General features: G+C 36.4%; 1 protein-coding gene across 1 annotated transcript in view; it reads right to left on the reverse strand.

The window, feature by feature from the left end:
• LOC150110495 (protein O-mannosyl-transferase TMTC2-like) overlaps positions 1 to 19,637 on the reverse strand; it is a 120,231-nt gene that overhangs the window by 19,380 nt on the left and 81,214 nt on the right. Inside the window, exons 5-10 of the mRNA XM_090399873.1 lie at positions 15,943 to 16,057; positions 11,917 to 12,002; positions 4,677 to 4,738; positions 3,041 to 3,163; positions 1,343 to 1,421; positions 1 to 60 (exon numbers count right to left, since the gene is read on the reverse strand). The exon at positions 1 to 60 is cut by the window's left edge and continues 62 nt beyond it. Coding sequence (XP_090255999.1) covers positions 1 to 60; positions 1,343 to 1,421; positions 3,041 to 3,163; positions 4,677 to 4,738; positions 11,917 to 12,002; positions 15,943 to 16,057 — 525 coding nt within the window. The remainder of the gene's footprint in view (positions 61 to 1,342; positions 1,422 to 3,040; positions 3,164 to 4,676; positions 4,739 to 11,916; positions 12,003 to 15,942; positions 16,058 to 19,637) is intronic.

Here is a 19,637-nt window from a genome sequence, read left to right on the forward strand (position 1 = left end):
GAGCTTCTTGATACCAATGTTCAGCTTCCTCGTACTGGCTTAGCTTGAAATAGGCTTCGCCTGAAATGGACAATTTCAGAATTATCCAAACAAGTTTTAGTATCGAAAGATACTTAAGTATCTATCGTTAATACAATTTATATTAATCAGATAACTTAGCGTTAACAAACAACGTAAAAAATGGATGAGGGATGGTTCAAATAGCTAAAAGGATTAGCTAACATCAAAGCCAAACATCTGATTTAGTGAAAGCCTTGTGTGAAATATGTTCTTACTTTTCGAATAATTCGAAGGAACTACAAATGCTATGACCCGCTAGCACGTCTTTAAGTGGAAGATGAATTTCATCGTAGATCTGTTTATTGTAAGACCCAAACAACTTGAAAAAGTTAGGTTTGGTCCCTCGAGTACAGTTTCCTGATTATTTAACTATTAATTCATCCACGCTATTAATGAGTTAGAAGTTTATCATCTTTCGTAGTTAGGATTCACACGAAAGCATATTGAAAAGCTCTTCTCAAAAAGAAACAGTTCTAATACTTATGTTCAACAATGTATATTCCACTACGGACTATACAAACTCGTTACTAGCTTCAACTCTTGCAATTTAATGTGGTTCTGTAATTCCCAGCTCGAATCCGGGATATGTGTGATGTTTACTTTCTACTACAAACGTAGTAAACAGAATAAAACATAAGTTTATGGCTGCTACATACAACGAAATCATAATTATCAGAAAGCAGTAAGGAACTTGCTTTAAGGCACTCAACTACCGAGGGGTCTGACTCTCAATGAGCTCGCCTGATAAACACCCAGAGAAATGTACGCAGTGTTGAACTTCCTACTTCATGAAAACTGTAAATGATTATTTTACATATATTATAATAAATAGATCTGTCTTTTATTTAATAAGTGGGAACTTTGAACCGGAAAAGCTTTAAGATGCTCTAAAGGCTGAAGGCTGAATCCGACATTGGTTGAAGGCATAATTTTTCAATATGATCTTGTCTTATTCGCAAGTATAATATGTTACCTTATTTATCGATATTCATAAAAAAATAATTATTTAAATTAATGATAATTTAATTCATATTAATTACTATTTAAAATTAATTTAAACATACATTAAAAGGATGATTAAAATTGATTTTAAATTAGACACTGCTTATTAAGGTGAGTCTCTACAGAGCTCACTTTGTTATGCATAACCATAGTAATATATGAATTCATTACAAAGTGAATACGTGTGTGTGTGTGTGTGTGTGTGTGTGTGTGTGTGTGTGTGTGTGTGTGTGTCGATCAGTTTCTCTTATGATACCCTACGAAAGATTAAGTTACTTACCCATCATGTTAAACAGCGACTGTGGTTGGTAATGGTCTGGCATCTTCTGAACTGCTTCTTGGTACACCTCGATCGCTTCCTGTGAGGTAAAAGAGCCTTATCAAACTCAATAATCTATTTAAAATCATTTAACTAATCTGTGAGTTTTCTCCGATCAAGTACAGAAAAATGATTTCAATCATTTTAAATAAATATTTTAATCACTAATGCCATACTTAAGACACGTGAAGTTTTGAATGATATATATATATATATATATATATATATACTATGGGGCTCCTCCCCTGCGCCTATGCCCCCCCCGACTTCTGGGCTGGTAAGCCTGGTTCTCCTTCAATCCAGATGACTCGAGACATGAGACAACAATGTGTTTGTCTCATGAAGGCAAACACATTGTTGGACGTTTCAAAACAATGAAGAGACAAAAAACGTGACATAAAATGTTTCAAATTTCGGCTTATATATATATATATATTTATTTATTTAATGAACTGCTATTACTTATTTACATATTAAACACATACTTTTGATTTATTTATTATAATTTTAATTCAATTATATATATAATGATAAATGCGCATTGCAAAGAACAGATACGAGCTATATATATATGTATATATATATATACGACATACTCGAACTTATAAGTTTCATTATATTTATTATAAATTACTATAGTGAAATATCTTTCACAATGTCAGCTACAAAATTTCAGGCTCAATGTGTGACTGTAATTTATATTATTCCAGATTTAACTGGCGTTTTTTCCTTCTTTGCTCCAGCCAGCAAATGTTCACCACTTCTTTGTACAATATCTTTGGTGTTCTTTAAACGAAATTCCAACAGTTTTTGGTGTTTTCTCTGAGCGTAATCTATCACACTGACAGGAATATCACATATGCATTTATTCCTGCCTTTTCCGTGTGGTTTAACACATCTTGAACGACAAGAGATCAAGTTTTCTTCACATATTTGAGAGGTTTTTCGACTGAACAGTTAAGTGGATCGATTCCGACAATTTTTTTGAGAAGTTTCTACCATTTTCCACGATTCCTTATTTTTTTATTCTCCTCCAACTGCCATCAGAGAATACAAATCTGCATGAAATGTAGATATTTTAAAAACTAATCGATTTCTTTAGTATTTTTCGATATGGTGCTACTGAAATGAAGTATTCGCTAACCTCTGGGAGTCTCTTAAAGCTAGTGGCTGGAAGAAATTGCGAATCTTTGCGAAACAATTTGCTCCATCCATTCTACACAGTTGTCTGCTTCTGAAGATACCAATCAGTCTACTCGTCTTAACGACTATTGGGTATTAAAGATTGATTCTAAGAGAAAACCCATCTAGCAATGTCTATGGTCAATAAAATGATATTTCTTTTAAGGATATTTTCAACGGTTAAAAAAAAAATCATAAACGGTAATTGCAGTTTCAAGCATTTGTCAAAGCGCCCCCTATACGACTTTAGTGAAGCTATCCACTCTTCTAAATTAGTCGAGTGAGTCATAAAATCAAGTGGACATTACTGTAGTAAAATTTCTTTTCAGGTTAGCTATAAACCGAGGCTGTAACGTTGCAAGTTTTTTTTTTGTTTCACGGAGTTAAACACGCAAACGGCCCTTTATTTAAACACGATTAATAGCCTACACGCAAAAAAAAAAGTAAGAAAAGTAAGAAAATTAATTTGTTACGTACCTGATAGCGTCCTTCGTCGGCATAAAGCCTGCCCAAGTTGAAAAGGGCAGATATCTTCGTGCTCTCGTGCATCTTAGGATCCTTTAGTCCCGAACTATCTAGCTGTGCACAATTCCGGTAGACCTGCAATGATGCAAAGAAATAGTTAAGTTCTCTTGCTTTTGTACTCTGTAATAACAACAACAACAACAACAAAAAAAAATTCCATCCTCCGTACGGAATCGCTATTAGAACTACGTAGGTCCACCTCCAACCATCGGTGGAGTGATCCGATAGAGCAGCTATTCAGGGAGTCCCTTAACATGAAATCAAAAGACGTCAGGCCGACTAACCCGGTCGGCCACCAATGATTTCCCTGAAGTATCATTACGTTTCTGTGACTGCAGTGCAACAATCGCGCGAGACAGTGGAGTATCTCTTATTGGAATCGCGGGGAGATAAGTCCATCTGAACAAGATGTAATCTTTGCCGAGAAGCAACAGTATTCACTGCACACTCTCATTCTTTACATCATGCTGTGGATAAGATCTTAGAATAAAAGTTTATTAGGATTCATTTTATTTTTGTATGCAGCTTTAACATGCGAGATTTTAAATGATCCGAGTAGAACGGGCAAAAAAAACTTGCTTCTACAAAAGACCGACTGATTCTGCAATAACGTTTAAAAATAATTTGTTAAAAAAGATTTAAAATTATGTATTTTAGGTAAAATATAATGTGTATAGTCATGGCAGAAATGATAGACTATTTTACGAATTCTACGAATATTTTATCGCCATTGAAAAGGGTCCCATTGAGACCAAAATTGAAATGGCTCTTCAAATTTTAATAAAATTTTACACTTTTTGCTGAAAAACGCCACCTGTTGAAAACGAACAGTAAGATTAATATTAACAATTTTACTTTTGATTTAATAAATGCATCCATTTTATCCCAGAGCTTATTAGTTTGTGTTAAAAATTAATAACTTTTTCTGTATTTTAACTGTTATTTTATCTTCTTTCTTTCTCATTTTACAGTGTAATTCACCAATTTGAGATTTTTGTCGGCAGATGAATCGGATATCTCCAGTCCCGAAGAGAGTGCGGCTCTCTACTGCAGTGTTAAAATGGGCCTTGTTCTGTGACATGCGCAATGAAAGGCAAGAGAAACAAGCAAACCACGTGATGGTAACATCCGCGTTAAGAAAGAATAACACAAGTGCCCAGACTAAATAAAAGTAAGAACAGGAGTGAAATTAGTGATGAACGTCACGATATTTAATTAAGACTTTCGTTACGAAAATTATTAATCATAAAAAGACACATTTCTTACTTGAGCCTAAGAAAACCCATGCAATTAAGACGAATGAAATGCTGGCGTTATAATGATGCCATTCACTATGTCATCAATGTTTAGCGACTGACATCGAAAATTGTCCCCTCTTTTCAACAACCTGTCTTACCTTTTACTGAAAATGGAAGATTATCACCAACTAAGACAAAACGCATTTGGAACTATATACTGCATTTCCAATAAGCTGTAGTCATACGAGTAATTTTGTCTCTGTTCACACATGGACAAATGATTTTTACCAGCGAACCTGCAAAGTAATGTTTCTTAATCATATCGATTTCAAATATCAAATAACAGTTACCTCTGCAGCTTCTTCCTTCCTCCCCATGATGCCAAGCACGAGTCCCATATTTAAATGAGCCACTGAAAGCAGAAAAGGAAGAAAATGTCATGCATTACTATTACGATATTTGTTGTGTGTTTTTTTATTTTCTTTCAAGAAAGTAATAAAATAGGAAACAAACATTAAAATATCAATTTATTCAACGTAAGATGTAAATTAAAATTCTAACAACCAGTGAAACGTAAATGGCAAAAATTCAAGTGTTGGCAACAATCCAAAAGACAACTCGAGTAAAAAATTAAACTTGTTACAATGAAAGACGACAATTAAAGCAAAGTATTGAGATTGTTACATCTAACAATTATAAAAATACAAACGATTGATTAAAATGCTAATTATAATCGAATGATGAATCCTGATTGTTCTTGGCACTTTTAAAATGATTTGAAATAACTACTTTCGTATGAGAATATTCATTATAAATGGATGTTCACAAAACAAATAAATATAACTGTCAAATAGCAAACGGAACACTGAAAGCATACTTATTACAATAGTTTAATCGCTTGAATCTTTTAAAAGGAACATAAGCAAGAAAAATGAACAGCAGTATTAGAAAAATCATCATTTTAAAAGGTACTACAAGCAAACCGTTTGTGAAAGAGAAATGCTATTTGCTTAAATATGGGGAAGACCATTTCTCTCTACGAAATGTGTAGTGTGAAAACCTGGTACAGCGTCAGCTGTGTACTTAATGGTTCCTAGACGGAGAATAACCAGACAAAAAAAAAAGTAGGTACTCTATAAACGTTGCATTAAAGGAAATAAGTGAGCCTGTTATTAGACATTTTCTTTCTTTACTGTGTCCAATTTCACGAACTAATATTTCTAGCAAATCGTGTAGCTATACTAGAAATTTTTCTTTGTGATTTCCGCAGTTCTGTGAATAAACATTGGAGCGACAAAAGGCAAGCTATAAATAGTTCGAAAAATGTGGTAATTTGAAACAGTGCTGACATCTAACGGTAATCTTATGCAAATTTATGGCAAACATGCACACGCATGAAGTGGTTACAACATTGTTTTCTTCATTAGAAGGTAATTTTCTTTGATCTCCGACTTCATTCTCAGGATATTAAGACCATAATCTGTGATTCAAAGATGACTCGACAACTAGAAAGAAAGTGTTCTCGAAGAACAGAAGGGGGAATCGAGGAAGCTCTATTATGGTGGAAAGAAAAGTAGATTTATGGGTAGCGGAATTAGTTGATATGCAGTTGGAAAAGAAAAAAAAAAGAAAGAAAGTCGTGCAGGCGATAAAATACATGCGCGAGACAATGCTCGAGTCTTTAACAAATGTTATTAGCATGTAGAACATCCCAACAGTTGCTTCGTAACCCATCCATAATACAATTCCAAGTGCGTTTTAAATTTCATTCCGAGTCTTACTGGTATTATCTCTTAAAATGGAAATTCTGCAATCCATCGTATTTCTAAAAATTACAGCAGATTTTTATCATCGAATTATCTACATATTTTTCTAGGTTAACAGATTCTAAATAATTTCTTTCAAGTAATTCCATCCAAAGAAAGGCTGAAAACCGGTGCATTAGTATCAGTACTCTTATCCAAAAACTTTTTTTAAAGCTACTTTCGGTTTCCGATTGGCAGAATGGTGACTTACACTGGTCAGTGAATTCATCTCCCACCTAAAAACATTTGCGAAATATCTTTGATTCGAACCCGTAGTCTGTTGGGTAGAAAGATGAGAATCTATTCACTCCGTCAGTTAGTTAGGTAAGTGGAAACACGTTGGTCAATAACATTTTGTATCCACATATTTGCTTTGATTTTTGACAGTAGCCGTGACTCTTCCTACTAATAAATTCGGGATGCTACTTAGGACTCGAAGAACATTTATAAGGGTTTTTACCCAAACGTAAGGAGAGGGAAAAGTTGTTTCCTCTTGAAAAGTCAGGTTTTTATTTCAATCCATAAAAAAGACAGATCGTCCAGTGAACACACGTAATTTACAGAAATGCTACATTGGCCTTTTAATTCTTAGCAGCTTCGTGTTAAATCCAAAGCAAGTAACCCGTACTCTCTTACGTATCATTAATTGCCGGAGGTCGAATATAAGTTTATCACAAAATATTATCGCCATTTTAGATAAATATTTTCAAGACTGAATTGTTGATAGTTACGTAAACCTAAGATAGTTATTCATCTGCTCAAAGAATTTTCATTTGTATCTTATCAGTAAGTATCAAGAAGGTGACAATTCGACAAAAAATCCCTTGTTTTATGGTAGCCAAGGGTTGAGTAAATCAGATGTTCGCTACCAGACACGCCTACTTTTATAAGTAAAAAACGTTCCTTTTCTTGCTCATCTATTGGACTCTGCCTTATATTCTTAATAAGTCATTTAAGAAGGGATAAGTTGTACACAATAAACTACTTCACATGGAATAGAGAAACGAATATTTCATGACTGAGACTGCGCTGTAGTCTTCTGCGTCTAGTCGGTATTCGTTTTCGAGATTGTCAGAATAGAAGTCTGCAATCAATTTATTATTTCTACAAAGTACAGTCATCTCTCGACTTACGTCCTTTCGAAGATACGTCCGTGATCCCATAAGGGAATAAATAGCATTTTCGGCTATACTTTCGAACAAGACGCACGCGAGCGTAAGGTAAAGCATGCACAGTGGCAACAGCGCTTTTGGCGGCAACCCACCTCGGCAGTAGGCACGTGTCTTCAACAGTTCCTCTGTTGATTTTGTGTTTGAGAAATGGGTTATTTGTGTATTTATCGTTAGTTATTTCGCCATGTTTTGTGCAATATGGGCCCCTATCACGCACAATCAAAAAATCTAGTGATGAATCACAGAAAAAGAGGTGCGCAATTGATCTCACCTCTTTTTCTGTGATTGTTTGTGTGTAACTTGAACGAAGTATCAAGTTATAAAGCAGCATGAAGCTAGTAAGCCCGTCAATATGATTGCGCATGACTTCGGATGGCCTTCATTCTACAGTGACGACCATTTTGAAAAACAAGGATGAAATCGTAGAGGCTGTGAAAGGATCTGCTTCCATTAAATCGACGATAGTGACGAAGCAACGACAAGGCCTTATCGGTGATATGAAAAAGCTACTTGCATCATGGATAGAGGACCTGAACGAAAAGCGCATACTCCTCAGTACTGTGACCATAGCCGCAAAGGCACTTCAACATATTGATGGAGAAAGCAGAACCCGTTATGACTACGAATTCAACGCTTCTTCCGGTTGATTCATGAGATTCAAGCAGCAATTTACGCTGCATAATGTGAAAATGTATAGGAATCTGCAAGTGCTGAGAAGGCTGCCAAGGAGTTTGTGGAAAAATTGGATAAAATTATTAGGGAGGAAACTTATTTGCTACAGCAAATATTTCATATGGATGAGACATCCTTGTTTCGAAAGAAAAATGTCCGAGCGGACATTCATCCACAAAAAGCTAAAATCGATACCTAGTTTCAAAGCTCTTAATGCCCGTATTACAATTCTGTTATGGGTAATATGGCTGGATATAAACTGAAACCATTTGTGATATGGCACAGTGAGAATCCACGAGTCTTCAAAAACATTAGGAAGCATACTCCCAGTTCATTATCGGAGCAATAAGAAGTCGTGGATGACTCAAAAATTGAGGATGCCTTAATCAACTGTTATGCGAGTGAAATAAAAAGCTATTGTGTGAAAGAAAATGTAGAATTTAAAATTGTATTAATTCTAGATAATGCTCCAGGTCATCCGTCCGTCTTGTACGGATCTTCAAGTTCAAAGTCATGTTTTTCCCTGCAAACACTACTTCATTGATCCAACCGATGGATTAGGGAGTTCTTGCAGTGTTTGAGGCTTATTATCTACGGACAACTTTTTTACAAGCCATTTCTGGAAAACATTCAATATTTATCACGCTATTAAAAATATTGCTGTAACTTGGGACGAAGTGACTCGTGAATGTATGAGTGGTATATAGAAAAAGACATTAAAAAGGTTTGTGCATGATTTTGGAAGTTTCTAATAGTGGGCCTAGCAAACAATCTGAATCTCAAAGTGAATGATGACAATATAATTCAACTCATAGAAAGTTCCCTTGAAGAGTTGACGAACGAAGAATTGGTCGAACTGGAGGAACAACTGTTGCAGAAGAGGAAAAACGAGAAAAGAAAGAGAGAAAAGAGAAACAGGAAGAGGTAGTTAAACAATTTACATCGAAGGGTCTTGCAGAAGTGTTCTCTGAAGTAAGCAATGTCCTCAAAATGACTGAAGACATGGACCCCAATGTTGAACGCTACCTAATAATAGAAATGAAAGTAATTAAAGACAAAATTTTGCCTTCTATTGTCACCCGATTTCCTACTTTGTAGCTCATCTAAAGGCTTATGAAGCGCAATATATATTGTGAAAAAGATTGACACTTTCCTTTAATTAGTCGTTGAATGAAAAAAATATTAAATGGTCTGTAAAAAGCATTGTAAACATCATTGACATCGAATACTTCATTTCAGAAGGAAAAAAAAAAATCTGGGCTTACAACATTTCCGTCTACAGCGAAGAACACAATTAACATTTAACCCATTAGTCCAACGAAATTTTTATTTACTCGTGAGTGTCAACAATTAAAGTTCTTTAGAGCAAAATACGAAGTTTCGTTACCATGGAAACGCATTTTATACTAAAGGGAAATGATAATTGCGAAGTACGTTTAAAACAATTTGCGACACGAAAATACAAAACAAACACACAGAGAGAGATCCTGAAGAGGAAATTAAAATATAATGAAGGAAGCATCGGTGGGATGACGTCACCTTTCGCAAGGAATAGAATAAAGTTGCATGCCGTTAATTACTTTTTTTTTGTTTTTTGTGTTACGTTCAAACAAAACATCGGTGAACTCCCATGGCTTCCCACGTTAAAAAAAAAAAAAAAAAAAAAAAAAAAAAAAAAAAAAAAAAAACAGCACGCGCTAATTGTTATGCAGTGCTAATCTAACATTCATTCCTTGTCGCGCATCCTTTTTTCTTCTTCGAAAATAATTTTAAAAACAGCTAAATCAAATTTACGATTTTACATTTCAATTAGATCTACAGTGTATTGACGAAACAAAAACTTTCTTTTTTTTTTTTATTACAGGATATGATAAAAGTGCAATGTCCGAGTTTATAAGAAAACAAATTCAGAAGGAAATGCCAAACAACACAGTCCGATCGAGTTAAGATTTTCCGGCAGGTTGGCAACCAACGACATGATGATTTGTTGCAATCGAGTGTGTCTACTGGTGTTAGGAACACAACTCATAGAAACAATGATCGATCTACTGGAGTCATGTAGTAACAATCCAGTAACAATACGCAGTACTTAGAGCTCTACAACACAGGTTATTTGGCTATTATATTTTTGCATTACGTGTCTGCATTTTATATCATATCTAATGCTACATGTATTTCTGAAAATTGTCAGAAGAGATTTTAAGTTACTTAATAATAACATAAAAATTATAATGCCGCTTAATAAGTTCGATCAACGGACACCAGATGGCAGCAGTAGACATTGGAAGTATATTTATTGGGCCGACATTGTTAACGATAAAGCTAACGTGATTTTAATCATATCTCATTCAAGTTTATTTCTTGAAGAAATCACTCAGGTTTTGGAGTATCGGATACAGTAATTGGATTCGTGAAAGATTGGCAAATTAAGTCATCAAAAATAGCAGCTGTTACATATAAAACTCGATATTTAAACATGATAATCACTGCAATTGATGCCTAACACTCTACAGCTTGGGCCGCCAGTCTTCTAAATAGACCTCTGCCTTATTCACGCCGTGAAAACTTAATAGCATTGGGCAGATTCTTGTCGTAGTCAAAGATGTTCTCTATTAATAAGTATTCTTACTCATCTTAGAAATATTTTTCTAGAGGAAGCCATCGGCAAAGTGTTAGCTCGTTAATGAGCAAAGCACCCCCTTCTTTTCACTTGAAACTGCTCTTAAATTTTTCTGGTACTTCACTTATTATATAAGGAGTTCGCTAACAAAATTCTCAAAAACCACTTGATCGCAAAGACATCAATTTGCTTCTGTGTGTGTGTGTGTGTGTTCGACGCTATTTCTTCCGTCATCTCCGCTGCGTTCTTTTAAAACCGGCGAAACATCCACTCCACTGTTCCCCAAGCATGCATAGCGACTAGCAGAGAAAGTCACGTGGTCCATCTATGACGTCTAGCTAAAGATCACAGAGACTAATGTAGGGCTGAATTGATTTCCTGTAATGAGTTGTTAAGTGGTTCTCGTCACCCCGGCTACGGGAGATTGGGGACTAAAGGTTACATCATTAAGAAACATGTTAGGCTGCCGTAATTTGTGTTCCTCGAGCTACCGAAAGAAGCAAACAAAATGTCGGCTTTATGACGACGATCTCTCTCTCTCTCTCTCTCTCTCTTTCTTTCACTCTTTGCAACTGGGGAATGAAAATTAAAATAAAAAAGCAATAAAAATAGTTGTGCACCGAAGCTACTTTTTTTTTTACCGAACAATTAATATGCAAATTAAATCTCCACCAGTCACTAAGAGATTTTATGTTTTTAGCGAGCTAGGTGGCGCTTCTGTCGATCGTAACGGTTTCTTAGTTTACCGAGGGAGATTAATTTGTAGAAATTCCTTTAGCGTGGAAGAGGTAATCGATGTTAATGATTATTGTGGCAAGCTGAACGTGCCGCTAAAGCGCTACTTTGGTCAAAATGCTAATTATTGAACGAAGGCTAAAGGTCAATATCTTTGCATGGATTAGGTAGCTTGTTAACGATTGTTGAAGGAAAAATCGGAGTTTAAAATAGAAACAGCAGCTCGTGTAGAAATAGAATATCATATTCAGTTAAAAATAATAATAAAAAACATTTCATGATTTCTATTAGTACGCGTTTGAAAATGGTGTTCTATGAATTAGATGCGTATGAATGTATTTATTGAGAGAGAGAGAGAGAGAGAGGGAATTAAGTGGAGAGAAAAGATAAAACAGGAAAAGAGCCAACACGTCTGTTAAGCAACCATAAGCAAATAATATTCGTTTTAGTTATGTAGATTCAACCTAATTCCATTTATTTTTCAAATTTTCTCCTCTGACAGCCACTTGGCACTCAGCTATAACTTAAGTGCTCGAGTCAGGTGTTCTTGAGCTAAACTAATGTGCATAAACAGATTCATACTTACTTGCTAGCCGTGGCCGGAACTGTATAGCTTGTTTGTAGCTGTGCAAGGCCTCTTCATACCTTCCTTGTTCTTGTAAAAGAATTCCCCTATGAATAGATAGAGGGAGACGGTGTTAGTCGAGTATTACGTTTAAATCATATTATAGAACAGCAATAAGAAAAGGAGCGCCCTCTGGTGTTCTGTGATATCTAATTCAGCTGTCTGCCAGTAATATTGATTTCGGTTCGTTCGACTTGAAGTATTTCGCTATTCACTAGCCTCGGGGTTAAATTTTCAACCCATGAGAAAGCGATAAAATTCTTCTTACTTTCCATGAGGACGCATTAATATAAATCCAGGGAACCATTTGCTTTCTTACCAGCCCATTTGTTTGAAAATGGAACGATTGGAGAACCCTACACAGGTAATGCAGGAGAATTTCTTTATTATGAAGTTCAGGAATTTCTGCTAAATCGGCGGGAGCTACGCGTCGTGCGGTAAAATGATATTTTTATTCTGTTATGTCTAAAAATATTTAATCCTGAAAATAACGTTGACAGTCATACAGGCAGTGCCGCTATTTTTTTTTATTTATTTTTATTTTTTATTGCAGTGTGAGATATCGTATATGATAGCAACTCAGTCACATCAAATAAACAAATTCACGATATGACGCATTCCTTAGACAGTTACAATTTCAATTGTTCTAACATAAATAATTAGCTAACGCCTTTTTATTCCCGTATAGGGAGTAGGCGAGGCCTTTAAACCCTATCTAGCTTTTGGAGACTGAGTGGGCAGTTCAATCTCCACCGGTAGCCAATTAGAGATAGCTGGCCCATGTCTAATACTAATTATAAGCGGCCACCGATGAAGTGACCGACAAACAAGTGCTACAATCCAAGAGAGAAAAAAAAAACCTTTCCCATGCCAGAGATCCACTAACTAGGGAACCGGTCGAAGAAACGCTTAGAAAAAGTTCCTCCAGTCTGCGACTAAACTCGAACTATAAGTCCATCTCCGGGCAGCCTAGCGCAGAAGATGAAAGCGCCACTTTCACGGAGCTACACAGGCCTTTTGGCCTTTTATTCTAATATTGTGAAGCAAAATATTGTTTCATTCTGTATTTTAAAATATGAAGAATATTTTCTTTATAGAACAACAAAAATAGAATTTTATACTTTAGTATTTTATATCGTAATCTTCACATAGGGATTTCATTTCTTAAACATTGTTCGATAAACATGAATGGGAAATAACTTAGACTGCGATTGCTTAAAAATTTCTAAAGTCAGCTTTTTTTTTTTTTTTACTTTTTCTGAATCCATTTTGCTAATGAAAACCGTAACCCATAATCCAAGAAAGAGAAAATCGATACAAAAGGTCTGTGAACTTTTAGAATATTTCAAGATTATATTCTTACGCAAACAGTATTTGAATCGTCCGATATTTGAAGAGAATTATTTGCTTGAGGGATTTGAAATACTCGAGACATGTTTCGGTTTTTCTCCCTCCCTCTTTGAGCAGTTACGTTCCCTATTTTGAAATCTGAAGGTCAAGAAGCCGGATTGGTTCAATATAGATATTTTTCCCTTTGTTTTTTGGAGGCAAAGAAGTATTTTTCTTTTATTTTGTATTCATCTTTCAATACTAGATGGCGCTTAGCGTTCAATTCAAAGTTGAATCCAAGAAAAATAACACTAGTGAAATGGCCCTTTCAGCATGGCCGGTAATATCACAAACTTCTTCTTTCTTTCTTTCTTTCTTTCAGAAATAACAGAGACCTTCAGAAACTGTCTTTCAGCCAGCCTAGCTGATCGAATGGTTAGCATATCAGTTCTGCAACCAACCAGCTGCAGATTTGAATCCCGCCGTGGGCATGGATGCTTGTGGTTATCTTTAGGTGGGAGGTGAACTTCACCTCTCAGTGAAATACCACTGCTCCGCTTACTGGAGGCCTGAAATGCCTTGAAAAAAAAAGAAGTTCCATGTTTGGCCTCTGGAGCAGGGTTTAAAGATCAGGTAAAATGAATTAAAATACAAAAAAGTATATAAATTAATAACAATACTTAGCTCGTCCACGATAGCACTAACGTACTATAAGTTTATATAACCTTTCTTGAGTGGGAGTCACATCAAAATCACATACACTTCGGTAATGTTCATAAACTGTTATAGAATACTTAGTCACGTGTGTCATCGCGTGTTCTAGGCAACTATTTGGGAATGCTGCTGATAAGTAATCGTTAGTCGTGTTATTCACAACTGAGCCACGATTTTGAAACAGCACAGCAGACTTGTTTCCGAGAAGGAGAGATATCCGTGGTGTTTAATCAGTGTAAAAATAACCCGCGTTCTTTGTCTAAGATGAGTAACTCTGGTCCTAAGACAGTCTGTCAGGAACGAGATCGCTGTCGTCTGACCAACAGAACTTCCTGTATGCAGCAATGGTTGAAGCATTTAATGAAGGCTGACCCACACTCGCCGAACAAAGCGATGGGAACTCAAGGGGATCGGTATTGGCAGTCGCATGCCTATATGCAAATCACTGATTTCTGAGAAGAACAGAAAGTTTCGTCTACGGTGGTGTCAGGAATACCGTGATTAGACACTGGAAGACTAAACCAAAAGTTATATGATCCAACGACGTACGGTACAACTTGTTCTGTACCGACGGTAGGCAGGCAGTGTGTCCGGAGTCCAATGACGTAACGAGCCCCAGCTTTCCTTGTAAACACGTCACTGTTCCTGAGGCGATGTCATGGTGTGAGGCATGTTCTTTCGACACGAAACGGTCCCTGATATTGCTGAAAGGTAACTGGACGTTACCTTTCAGCAATGTCTTTTTATCCAGCAGATGTCGTTTCTTTCAAGATGACAATGCTTTTGTCCTTCGCTCAAGAATTGTCCATCAGTGATTCAGCGAGCATGACAGGGACTTCCACCATCTTCCCTGACAACGCCCGGATCTGATCCCCATTAAAAATGTATTGGACGTGTTAGAAAAACAGATTCTCGAGCAAAGTCCTCTTCTGTCAAATCTGAGTCAGTTAAAGGAGTGTCTTGTGAACACTTGGTATGTTGTAGACGTAGGTGTAATCCAACACCTTTGTGGACTCTAATGCCAAACCGCATAAGTGCCGTAATTAGGGCTAAAGTAGTCCACCATGGTATTAAATAAAAGTTTCCAAGTCAGTGCGCCAGTACGTGTAGACCAGTTTGGATTCTGACTGCTCCCTTTGTCAATTTTATTTCTTCGCAGCAGGTTGGTTTGGCTGTTTGCATGAACGAACTTAATAGAGTTAGGTTATAAAAGGGATCTGAATTCAGATCTAAGCAAGGTACGTTTCGGTTACCAAAACCCACTTTTTCGCATGTACACGAAAGGCTACCACAACCTCACTAATGAGTTAGAAAGACCTTTGTCGACATGAATCACCACAGATCTTTCCAACCAAAAGATGTTTTCAGTAGAAATCGAGCCACATGGATGTTTCTTTGAAGAATTGATTCAAGGGTGTGCTTAAGACCTGCACAATATACCTCAATAACATATTGAACTGTCGTTAAAACTGACTCAATTCTTCAAGAGTGTGATGGAGAATTTAGCTTCATTGAGATGATGGACTTTTGTATTTTGGGGCTTCTGTAAAACAACAGGTACCGTGAAAGAGGATCTCATTATTAACAAAAGAATGGAAAGTTTTTTTTTTTGACAACAATGATTTCGGATTCGGTATACCATGAAGAAGGTGATGTACCGAATCTGTACCATGTATTTGGCAAATGAACGATGCTATTTGAAGGGCCTCTATTCACTCATAGATAACCAGCATCGGAAATTAGGATGCTGGAGGAGACAGATGATCTAAAAGAGACAGCTATCCCCACCTAGCGTCAATTTTTCCTACTAACTTCAGTACAACATAACTTGAACACCAGTTGGACTTATCACATACATCATATATTCCATTTATGATACACGGAATGCATAATCTACCTTATAATCATTCTAAGTTAAGCTGCATATCCAAGTTTCATACTTACAAATTATATCTGACGTCCGCCATGTTGGAACGATAGCTTAATGCTTTTCTATACGCCCATTCGGCTTCTTCTTTTTTTCCTTGAGAACTGAGAATGTTGGCCAGATTCCCGTAGGCTAGATAGTAAATACAGTTAGGATAATTTCTTTTTTTGAAATACTTTATTTAAAAAAATGATAGGAAAATATGAAAAGAGTTATTGATTTAAAGGAAACAACAAATAAATGATCAGTTGTTATTCTTCTGTAGAATATTCGGCTAAAAACATCGTCGTTGAGGATACCGTGATGCAATAAGAAAGCCCAGAAGTGCTTTTCAAAATTCTGCTCTCGGCACGTTGCGCGAAGACATAAACCCACGACCGTCTATTCGTGCCTGTGATAATTATCTCCGGTATGACGCCATCCCTTACATCCGGCTTGTTCCCTAAGTGGTCCTACTGATGGTTTCCACATATTTGTCCATCCCATAAAGGGGCCGGACAGACTACTAATTAGTAGAGATGTCAGCTCGACCAATCATAGATTCCAAGTGATTCTTCGGTAGATGGGGACGCGTCATGATATCCCTTCCCGTTGGGTATCCATCGGAGACATTGGACGCACGTCTTAGCTGTGTCACCTAATTACCGAGAAGTAGTCTCTATGGAGCCAGTAATTTTAAGGTGCTGTGTAAACACAAGTAGCTGCATATGTGCATATTTCATTCTACTTAACTACTCTAGGATTACCATAAAAGACCACTTGCTATTTCTACTGATGGATTTTTACTTCTACTGAGGAACAGGATCACTTTTTCATTTCTACTGAGGCATAGGATCACAATCCTAGTTCCTAGAGAGCGCGATATGTGTTGTTTCAATATTATAGAAACAGCATTAAAAACACAACTGCTTTTATATGCTGAATAATTTCATCGGCTTTTATTACAAATGCGATTCCACATTAGGCGTCGATTCTTTCATCCGCTAGATGGCCCTACAGTGGCTACAATTTTTTTTCTCCATCTGTAAATGGTTTGACGATTGCGAACGGATGGGTACTGACGATAGACAAAATCTCTTCGTCACCAGTTGGTGGGCTCACTTAGGGAAACTCTGGTAGTGGGGGACCGTCCTTAGTTCTTCTTCCTTGATAAATATCTGCCGTCACAACCAACCTTTACATATTGCAGCTCGCTTTGTCAGGCTGAATCGAAGTAAATTCCACGGTCTCCCGCGTGGTCGTAGCGTCGCCCATTATGTCGAGTACTTCACCGCCGAGCATAAAGTTGGATGGGGGGAAAGAAATAGAAAAGAGGGAAAAGGGAAGGGAGGGTTGGAAAAGGACGAAGCATCGCTATCAGCGGGCCGGCTCCAATATCCATTACTGTCTACAACAGACGGAATGAGCGCGCCTTCTCTTCCGAAAGTAATGGCGTAGAGGCAATGAAGTCAAGTCACCGTTTCCATTGTTACCGTTCGGGACCTCTCCCCCCCCCCTCCCCCTCGCTTCTCACTAGTAGCAGCAACAGCGTCTCCGAGTTGGCGGTGGATTCATCTCATCGACCGTATCCTGCTCGTTGGACTGTTATTCGCAGAAATTGCGTCCGAAAGACCCACTTGAGTGCGTGACGGAGACAGGGGAACTTCCCTACCCTTTTTTCCGACGTGTTCACTCGGAGGGTTTTTGGTTTTTTCCCTCCCCAGCTCCTTAAAAGTAGTTGTTTAAAAGAAATATGTAAGAAAAACTCGTCTTGCAGTGCAATGAATCCATAAACTTATTTTTCCATTGAAGCCGCATGGGAATCGAAAGACGGCACACACACACACACACACACACACACACACACACACACACACACACACACACACACACACTGGGAAATTTTTCATCATTCATAAAATAAAAATAAAAACGATAAGCACAATGTAATAAAAAAGTAGGAAATTTCGTTATCAGCTTTCCTAATGATAAGAAAGAGCCTTCGAAGGGTCAAAAGTGACCATCAGAAAATAAAATTACAGACAACTCAAGAAGAACAGAACAAATCATGAAATGAAACGCATTGATGGAGTCTTTTTTAACCTTTTTTCTTTTTCATCATGAATTCCTTCGACTTCATTCTCTGCATTTCATAGGATGGGTGGGATCTGAAATTTAAAATACCATTACACATGTATGCAGAAATGATTACAGAAAATCTTCTTTTACTGATTTCCATACTTATTTAATGTACATATAATGTGAATTTTAATCATTCTAAAACATTCAGAAAGTTTTAAAGATTAATCCACTTTCCAGGACTTCGCATGTTTTGGTTTTCACCTGAAAGCACACAGTAATAAGCAAGTCAACTTTGGGACCTCGGAACAAGCTGATTGTGAATTTGATTCTTTTTTAAATGACATGAAGAAAATGACACGGCATAGCTACATCAACCAACTGAATATTGTATTTGTTCTCCTGCATTAAAAAAAAAAATCAGAGATTACATTCCTGTTATTTTGCTAAGAACGCGTATTTGCCCGTATTTAACAAGCAAGTCAACAGTTTTTAACAAGCAGCTACCAAAATAAGTTTTATTCCCTGAAGACAATCTGTGGTTACCGATTTCAACAATTAAGAGCGTGCGAGTGAAATGGTAGACACGTGCATCAGACAGGAAATGGAATTGTTGAGCTCGTTAAACTTAACGTCAGCCATTAGTATGTTTATCCTGCTTTTTGAATTGTAAATAGGGTGCAAGGAAAAAGCATAAATAAGATTTTGTTCTTTGGTTAAATAAAAAAAAACTTCCTGTGGACGCTAATTAAAATTAGCTAACGCAAGAATATCTTTCGGATGTCAACTTGTTAGCAAAAAAATAAAAGTTAAAACTGAATTTTTTTTTTTATAATGGGGTTCTTTTTTTATTTTATTTTTCGGAAGTCTTTCATCGTACGATCTGTCCCTTCACTCGCTTTTTCTTGCATCTTTTACCTTTTCAACTCATTCTTTGATTTAATATCGTATGACGGTAGGAAGGTCTCGAGTTTATTTGCGCTACCTAGTGATTTCTTCTGGATCTTCCATCATTCTAGTAAACACACTCCTGCGAAATAAGAAAAAATAATAATAATGAGAAAGAAATTATGTATTTATTTGAGTTATAGGACTAATGTACTCTATTCCTTTAATCTTGAGGATTTTGAAGTTGTGCAAATTATCTTGCTGCGTCCAGAGAAATTCCATCTATTAAGAATTTCACTCAGTATTGAAAACACCAGAAATAAAATATTTGTAAATCAGTATTTGGCATATATGAAATGCAGGAATGGAGTATATTATAGATCCATCCATATTTTATAGCCAAATATAAAAGAAAATTAGAAACTTTTCAAATTTTGAAAATTTTCAGATTCTTTCTATATTTGGTTATAAAACATTGATGGATCCATAATATCCTCTATTTTAAAATTAGGGAAATACACAAATCTGGTCATTTATTTTTCTAATCTGGACAGCCATCTTAATCTAGAATTTTAGACAACCTAATATTTCGATTTTGGAGTTTTCAACTTATTGTAAATGGAAAATGTGAGGATTGTTGCCAACTGCCAACAATGAAGGCTCAAATTGAAAACTAATAATAACAAAAAAAAGAATATTTCCTTATTTTGCTGCTACCGAAATGGCTTTTCCTTATCTGGGCACTGAAAACTGAAATTGTTTTAAT

The sequence above is a fragment of the Typopeltis vanoorti genome, chromosome 1 (genome assembly GCF_054136105.1).
Source record: "Typopeltis vanoorti isolate ZY-2024b chromosome 1, IOZ_Tvanoo_1.0, whole genome shotgun sequence".
Lineage (NCBI taxonomy): Eukaryota > Metazoa > Arthropoda > Arachnida > Uropygi > Thelyphonidae > Typopeltis > Typopeltis vanoorti.